Below are 8,311 nucleotides of genomic sequence, written 5' to 3' on the forward strand. Positions count from 1 at the left end.
CAATTCTGGCGGAAGTCAAGAGGCGGGACTAAAAAGACAGCCAGAGTGTCGACAGAACGAAAGTTGCAATAATCTAACCAATGCAAAGTCCAGAAGACTGCCCATTGTTTGAACATGACACGGGAAAAAGATGTTGCTATCCATGGTCACTGATAGCCAGCCAAATGCGAGGTGTGACGACAAGGACTCCCAATCGTCCCTGGTTCTCACCCAAAATGCACAAACAAAGACTTGACAAAACCTTGAAGATGGGTAACAGCGAGAGAAAGACGGTCAAGAAAAACACAGGCGATCTTGCGGAGCGGGTTGGTCCCAGGCATGTCTTGTTCCGACAATGACGGCAAAATCGTCCAGGTCTGCCGCCTGTGGAGACCTAAGAGTGTTCTTGAAGATGACAAGAGGTCTCCCCATTGTTGTGAACAAGAGGTGCACTTTGTCAATCTTCCTACATCTTGATCCCTTTGCCATATACATTTTCCTTTTTTTTTAAGAGAGGTTATTGTGGTCTGATATTGTATGTCACAACTAAGCAAAATGGGAACAGGCCAGAGAGAGAAAGATAACCTGGAAGGACCTCTGGGCATGGGAGCCCATGAAAATACAGTTCTTACTAAAGTCACTGTATGACCTGCTCCCCACCCCATAAATCTCAAGAGATGGGGAAAGGAAAGTGATGAAAAATGTAAGGCAAACGAGGGACATTGAGTCATGTATTAACAGGTTGCTCCGTTGCTTTAGGACAAGGGAGATTCCGGTGGAGGCACGACAAGGTCCTTAGAGCGCTGGCAGTCGTGCTGGAGCTCACCGTGCCGTGGGAGGACAGGTTAGAAGAAGCCCACGAGAGAAAAGCAGAGGAGTACAGAGACCTCCGCCCATGCTGCGTAGATAAAGGACGGAAAGCCTAGTGCTACCCGATAGGAGTAGGGTGCGGAGCTTTTTTCAGCCAGTCAGTATGGAGAACACTGGGGGCTCTAGGGATGAGAGGCAAGAATAGGAAAGACACCGTGAAGAAGCTAGGAGAAGTAGCAGAAGCAGCGTCACGCTGGGTATGGCTTAGGAGCAGAGATAAGAACTGGAGAAGCCACAACGAGTGACGACTGGCCACCGTCACTGCCCCGCCTCCCAGAGGAAGTCTCGACGAGATGGGGGCGAAACTACCGAGGAAGGGAGGTCGACGACTGACGACGTTGTGGAAGAAGATAAAGCAGCCAAGCTGTACCAAGTAAGTTGTGCAGAACCAATTATCATTTTATGAAAAGGCTCATTTTAATGAGGAAAAATCACTTATTCATTGGCACAATGAAGATGGAAATAAAGAAGACACTAATAATAGATAATGGTTAACTATAACCATAAACACAGCTGTATCTTCTGAAGTGGGTAGGGTTTGAGGAATTACATGGATGCTGATCTGTCTCTGATTTTTAGAGTTTGAGGTTGTCATATGGAGGGGCGACTGCAGATCACAGCGGACAGGTCTTCTTAAAATGGGTGACGTAAAACGATTCGAGAAGGCCTTCACGACTCGGTAGCTGGCGAGCAGCAAGATGCTGCCTATCTTAAAACGGAGTTTGTATGATTATTTCGATCTTGAGTTTAATGTGCTACAGATAACCACTGTTTGTAGAAAACCACCATGTTTAAGTTATGCCATATTATAACGAAACATTTTTTTAAGTTTTGAACCAACGTCCCTCCTGGACCGTTGCGTACTGTTTAAGCCAAGCCATATTGTACAGAAAACCACCCTTCAGGAGAAGTTAATATATCTAAATGTTTTATTTTTTGAATAAAGTATTTCAATTCAATTTGCGCCCTGAATGAACAACAAGTTCAAGGTTGATTAATAAAGTTACATAGCTTTGCAAATAGTAGTATAATAGCTCATGGAGCGAGGCCTACAGGTCAATTTTACGGAAAAGAATAGCCGATATGGTGTCAGGCTGACAGGGGGTGCATCTTGTGGCAGGGACGCGTCACCAGTGTGGTTATAGGAGGATTAGTTGCCCAGTTTTGAAACAATGCACTAGCACCACCTTAATTCGACTTTTAATCTTTGAAAAAAAAATTCTCCTGTTTTGCATGTGATCGCCACGACGTCACAGTCAGCAACTGATAATCAAAAAGCAGGTGGTCCTTCGTTGGGTGATTTGCCCGCGAATAATTTTGCGCATGGCTTCCAATAATTTTACATCTAGCTTCCAATAATTTGCATGTAGCTACCAATAATAAAAATCGTCATCACTGGGCCTGCGCAGTGCGCTCTCCGTTGCCTGGGTGAAGCGCCAAACTACAAGTTGTGCAGAATCGAGCGGCTAGCCTGGCAACAGGTGCACGTTGGGATGCCGACTTAGATATCTTACACACCCAGTTAAACTGGCCCTCAGTCAAAGAGAGATTGTTTACCGGCACAATCAACACATTCCATAAATTAGTGAGAGAGAAACAGCCTAGATATATTTTCAATAGACAAAAAACAATTAATTCGGCACATTCGCACAACACTAGACTGGCACAAAAAGGAGCATTCCAGCAATCTAAACCTAGAACCAACGCCATGACTCGGACATTCGTACACAGGTGCATTAAAACATACAACACTTTGCCTACTCACATCACATCCTCAAACCCACGAACGTTTAAAGAAAAAATCTGGAATTGGACAAAAACACATAAAAACAAACACACACCAATTAACTCCTGGTGGTAAATGTTTTTAAATATATTATGCACAATCTCTTGACCTCTGACCTCTCAGACATCTATTATAAAATTGTTTTTGGTTAATTGTATAGTGTAACATTATTGATGGATGGTTGTATAGTGTAACATTGTTGTAATGATTGATGTAATGATTGATGTTAAAAATTGTTGTTAAGATAAGTTTTTCTGAAGCATAATAGCAATTGAAGTAATATAAATGTAAATAATAGTTGTATTTTTATGTTGTATAGGACTCCAGGAAGAGTAGTGATGTACATATTATCACTAATGGAGATTCCTTAATAAACAAACAAACAAGCGCCACATAACGCGCAATTTTCTCATTTCCTCACCAACCTGATGTCGACCATCCTACGCAGTTTTGATCGTTTTTTTGTTACGAGCCACTTCAACTGTTGTGGAGTCTCAATATGGCAGCAAATCAGGGTGAGACAAACTTTTTTTCGGCCGCTCCCATTAGATTTGGAGTCTAGGAAGGATAGCTTGCTGTGGCCTAACTTTTATTTCTCAGTTAGCAACATGTGCATATATCCGTCTCCTTGGAAAAGATCTGTGGAATAGACTGTCTATGGTTGTGTATGTATATGCATTTATTGTTAGCTAGTATAGTAAAGGATTTGCCAATTTTGTGATTTAGATAAAGTTGGGCATGTATGTATAGTAGCACTTATTTACTGACAATTTATAATTAATGATTTATAGCCAAAGGCATGCATTTTCAACAAACCAAACTAAGCTATTATCTACTATGTCAGTTCACAGTATAGTTGCTCTATCTCAGTTCCTCCCAACTTCTGTTCAAAGGTGGCTTAAGGTGCACGGTATATCCATGGAATCTGAGAAGACCTCACGGGCAATTGAAAAAATCTGCTCCCTAAGATGGAGATTAAGTGTGACCTCCTTCCCTTTACCACCAAAGCCACTGATGGATCAGGCCAAGTTACTGTAGCAGGCCACCCAACAACGTCAACGCACCCAACAACGTCAACGCACCCAACAACGTCAACGCACCCAACAACGCACCACCTGCCAACCCACCTCCATCTGGCATCTGCAGTCTGGGACAACCTGAACAGGAATTCAAATGATCATTGAGTAGTTATGAGACTTGTTTTCCTGCTCTTGTTACATAATACATGAATGAACATTGTTGTGTTTCCATTATGACAAAAATCCTGCTTCTTTGTTTCCAAAGTGGAACCATGACAAACAATACTTAAAGTCGAGAACTGTAAATAGAAAGATATATGTACTTTATGTGCATATCATTTAAGTGAAACAAGCTGAGACACAGATGAAGTCTCCCGTGTCATTATGTTTTGTTTGTAACTTGCAATTAGCCTTCGGGCACTGATTTGCAATAAACCTCTCTATATTTTATCAAGTGGTCATTTCGATTTAGACGTTGTTTTATGTTCTCTCAAGAAACCTCCACGATGAGGACTAAAGATCCAGCTTGATACCATACAGACGGTTATTAACATATTTTCGTACATTCAGATATGTTGTTTGCGCTCGTAGATCGGTGTTAAATATAATTATTGACTTTTCAGCTGATGATGGCATCGGGGCACTGGTCGTCTCCAAGGCGATTCTTCAAAAAACCGAGCAGACCTATTGCCGAGCTCGGTAACAAGGAAATCCGCCAGCTGCTACCAGCATGGGTCCGGACTCTCAGGCCGGACACGGCCGTCCCCGGGTACGGCGATCCCGCCAAGAGACCTGCCTTCTGGTCGGCGGACGTCCCCTATGCCCTGCCTTCCAAGAAACCTGCCGACTTCAATGGAGGTATGAGCCAGCTTATATTTTATGCTTTAATTTCATTAGTATCCATTACTCTTAAATTATCGAAATAGTACTGCACCGAAATGTAAACTGAATATACAGACACGCTACCTATCTGTCTCGTAGAGAGGTAGCACAGTGGGTACCTGTGCGGGCACCACAGCGTTGAGCAGACGTTCGTCCCGCAGACCCCGTCAGTTTGAACAGATGCTTTGGTCTGACCATGTGTATATAGCGAAGTCGCTGGTTCATGGCCGACGTAAAGACGCCCCAGTCTTACACCTGTGGTGGGGTGTCTTGGTTCGGGACACGCGTCCAAACCACTGCAACTTTCTTGTAAATTCTGGCTCGTCAACATGTAAAGATTTTGTGGGACAATACAACATCCTATTTGTTCTCTTTCTGTTTCAGTCACACTGAGCGTGCTGACTTTAACAGAAGCTGGAAAAGGGCACCTGGCATTTTTGGACATGAAAGTAAGTATGCCCCATCATTTATTTGTATCGGACGGTCGTACGTTCAAATCTATGAACTTTCCATCGACGTACAACAATCGCATCATACGGACGGGTCTGGCTGTTCGTCGTTCGAACAGCCGATATCGTTCCATTGCGTTTAAAATTAAGTCATTACTTATTGAGCTCAAGGCATGGTTCAATGCAAGCTTGTGTCTTCTCGTTACAATTTAATCTCCTGCGTAGACAGTCTAGGTGCCGTCATTACTTTTTGGGGAGGTAGACCGGGCCGATCGCTGTTTTACACTGTTCAGTATGAACCATGTGCAGAATTGAGAACCGTAATTAATGTCGCCGAGGTAAAAGGAATGGGGCAGACTAAGGTATACAATTTCAATATATATAACATAAGAACAGACATGCCCTACGCATGATTCCATCAGCTGCAATTGCGTACATTTCTAAGAATAATGTATAAATGACTTTGACTTAGAAAATGTACATTGCTGACTCCGTTTACCCAGGAGGTGATTGTGGCCTCAACACCCCATGCCACCAACCCACAGACCATCAGCTGGGCGGAGGTTAAGCTTCAGAGACGACACCATGTCTCCGCGCTGCCTTGAGGGCTATAACGAAGCCTCATTTGTTGAGGGATAGGACATTTCCGACTTAGAGAAAATCTCACTTACTTCCTTGTAATTTCAACTTGTAGTTTCTGAGAAAATGACCGGACCTTTGACTTTTGTGTAGTTTTCAAGTCATTGTTTATGTAAGCGTTGTTTATTTTTGTGTTCTATCTTCTCTTTCAACTACTAGCAATGTTAGGATTTACTTGTTTTTAGTCTTTGCTTTATGTTAATTATCATTTGAGGACACTTCCTGGCATGTTGCATTTTGAATGTACGGTGCAAATCTTTAAACTATGAAAACAAGCGCAACTTAATTGCTTTCCGTTGTGAAAAACATACCAGAGAAAGTTAGCTTGATCGGGCGGGTAAGAGCTCCTGCAGCCACGGAGAAAGAATAAATGGTTTTGTTAATACGACTAAAATTTTCAATAATGAATTAAGCATATTGTATTCCTTTATAAAAGAAATGTGTTCCTGTAATACCAAAATATATGTAGGGTATAAAGGCGGCAACGGGTCCCAAAAGCAGGGGGAACGGTAGCGGGGCGTACGGGAGCAGGGGCAACGGTCCCGAGGGCTAGGTGTGGAGGCGGTCGAAGGGGGGGGGGTAGTATCAGCGTGTCCGACCCGTACACGGCGAATTTTCGCTGCCGTGGCCTGGATAACTGCTTGCACCAAGATGGGACGTCGAAATCTTCCGTAAATATCAAACATTTGATGTAACTTTACCATCTGGAAGGACTTCAACATTGAGCATGTCAGAAATCCCTAGTGGACGCCGCTGCTTCTCTGAGTCCTGCAAGGAGCTGGCTGAAGTGCTGTGTAATCCTGGTGGGTATGTAGCAAAGAAAAATGCCCAGGTAATCACATCCTTCATAGCGACGAAATCTGATCAAGGCGCGACGAACCGACTATTCAACAAGCAGCTAGAGGGGATGAGGAGAGAGCCGCTCCCCGTTGTGGAAGACAAGTGGGAAACACTCGCAGATGAAGTGAAGGATGAACTTTCGAACATGTGTAATCACTTCAATCTGTAGAATGCACTTGCTCGTCAATTTTGCGACAGAAAGAACATTTTCAAGGACAGTCACTAAAAACAGGGAAGAAGAAACACACATTCACCAGTTCAGAGAAGATTGAACATCTCAAGGTCCTCTGGAACAACATGACAACAAGTTTTGAAAGTAGCTCTGAGGAGGAAGAGGACACAGAGTATGTGAAGTTGAAGGAACCAGACATAATGATGCGTAGTGTCCAAGATGTCCGAACCAAACTTATTTGCAAGCTGCTGGACGAGAGGGAGAAAACGGAAGTGAAGAAACAGAAACGGTCATTGCCCGAGTACATAAAAGATCCAAGTAAACTAGTGGCTTGTCAAGTAAAACAAGTGTTACACTGCAACTCAGGACGGGGGAAAGAGGCGAAATGGTATACAGGGACACAAAGTGTTATATTGTATAAGACGATGAAGAAGAACCAGATGTAACTTTTAATCTGTTGTCGGACTTGGAGAAGGGGCGTCTTATTGTTTTACTTTTTTTGTTGTTTTTTGGCAATATGTTCATCATGCCATGATAACCATACCTTGTAATTTTTTTTCTATTTAATAAGACACTATTTTACTTTTCCTTTGTCCTAAAGAACGTGTGTAACGATATGAAAGCATTTTCAGACGGAACCAAAAAGCGTCTGGAATATTCACGGATTAGGCACAAAATTGGAAGTTTTCGATTTTCGGTCTTAAGTCAAAAAGTTAAAATTTTTCTCGTTTCTGGAAACCTGGAGCACAAGCAACATAATAATAAATATTACCAACTATAGCTATTCTTTTACCAACATAGACAAAAGAGTAAGCGAGTGAAACGTTCATCGGGAAGAATTTTCTTTCTCTATAAAAATGAGTACAAATATTATGTAAAAATATAAACATCTATATCACTAGATGCTCAGAACATCATATTCTTGAAGATGAAATATCAGTAAATACAGTTCTATCGGATTTGTTCTACTTGGTGGCGATTTCAATACTTGAATTGGAGACGTAAGCGATTACACATACAGGTGATTTTCATATGGACGGTGATTCTGACTGTTTTCCATACTTTAAAGACAGGCAACACATGTATAAGCTTCCTGCCGACAAGTTCGAGATCACAAACCAGCAACTTTTCACCTGTCATCAGCCGTTGACTTTATGATTTGTAGTCAGTCATTTCTTCAACAACTTTTAGCGTTTAGTATCAAACCCGGTGTTAAATTGATCATTGTATCTCATCTACGTTTATCCACTCAAAACCACCAAAATACCACTCATAAAGTTCACAACACCTGACGAAGGATGCAGATGTCTTCTTACGGCAAGCATATGTTTGGAAAATGGTAAGTAACAGCCATTAAGAAAGTGTGGGGTTCGGAAGAAAAGGAAAATGTGATTGTATATTTCGCAATTGTTTCAAACGTTGCTATCCGTCTTAATAAGACTTTTCTGACATGTTGGTAGGTTTGGGAGGGAGTTGTTGCATTTGAGGACATGGTCCAGTGTTACGACGGACACCTGTTCTGTGTGGACTGCCTCAAGAACTACACCAAGGAGAAGGTCTTTGGTTCAGGACAGGTAAGAAGAGTAGGCTGGAAATACTGGGTGCATGTGCACCTTGGTGCCCCAAATTTTGGAGCTGTGCACCCATTTTTCTTTAAGGTATAACCTCATTTAGG

General features: G+C 42.3%; 1 protein-coding gene across 1 annotated transcript; it reads left to right on the top strand.

The window, feature by feature from the left end:
- Window positions 1-3,278: 3,278 nt before the first annotated feature.
- Window positions 3,279-5,590, top strand: LOC109470442. The gene is made up of 4 exons (XM_019769395.1): window positions 3,279-3,819; window positions 4,278-4,512; window positions 4,921-4,985; window positions 5,489-5,590. Exons 2-4 carry the CDS (start codon window positions 4,281-4,283, stop codon window positions 5,588-5,590), a joined length of 399 nt encoding a protein of 132 aa, XP_019624954.1. The 5' UTR covers window positions 3,279-3,819; window positions 4,278-4,280.
- The last annotated feature ends 2,721 nt before the right edge of the window (window positions 5,591-8,311 follow it).

This window comes from Branchiostoma belcheri, unplaced genomic scaffold (assembly GCF_001625305.1).
Source record: "Branchiostoma belcheri isolate BF01 breed outbred unplaced genomic scaffold, Haploidv18h27 scaffold225, whole genome shotgun sequence".
In the NCBI taxonomy this organism is placed as follows: Eukaryota; Metazoa; Chordata; class Leptocardii; order Amphioxiformes; family Branchiostomatidae; genus Branchiostoma; species Branchiostoma belcheri.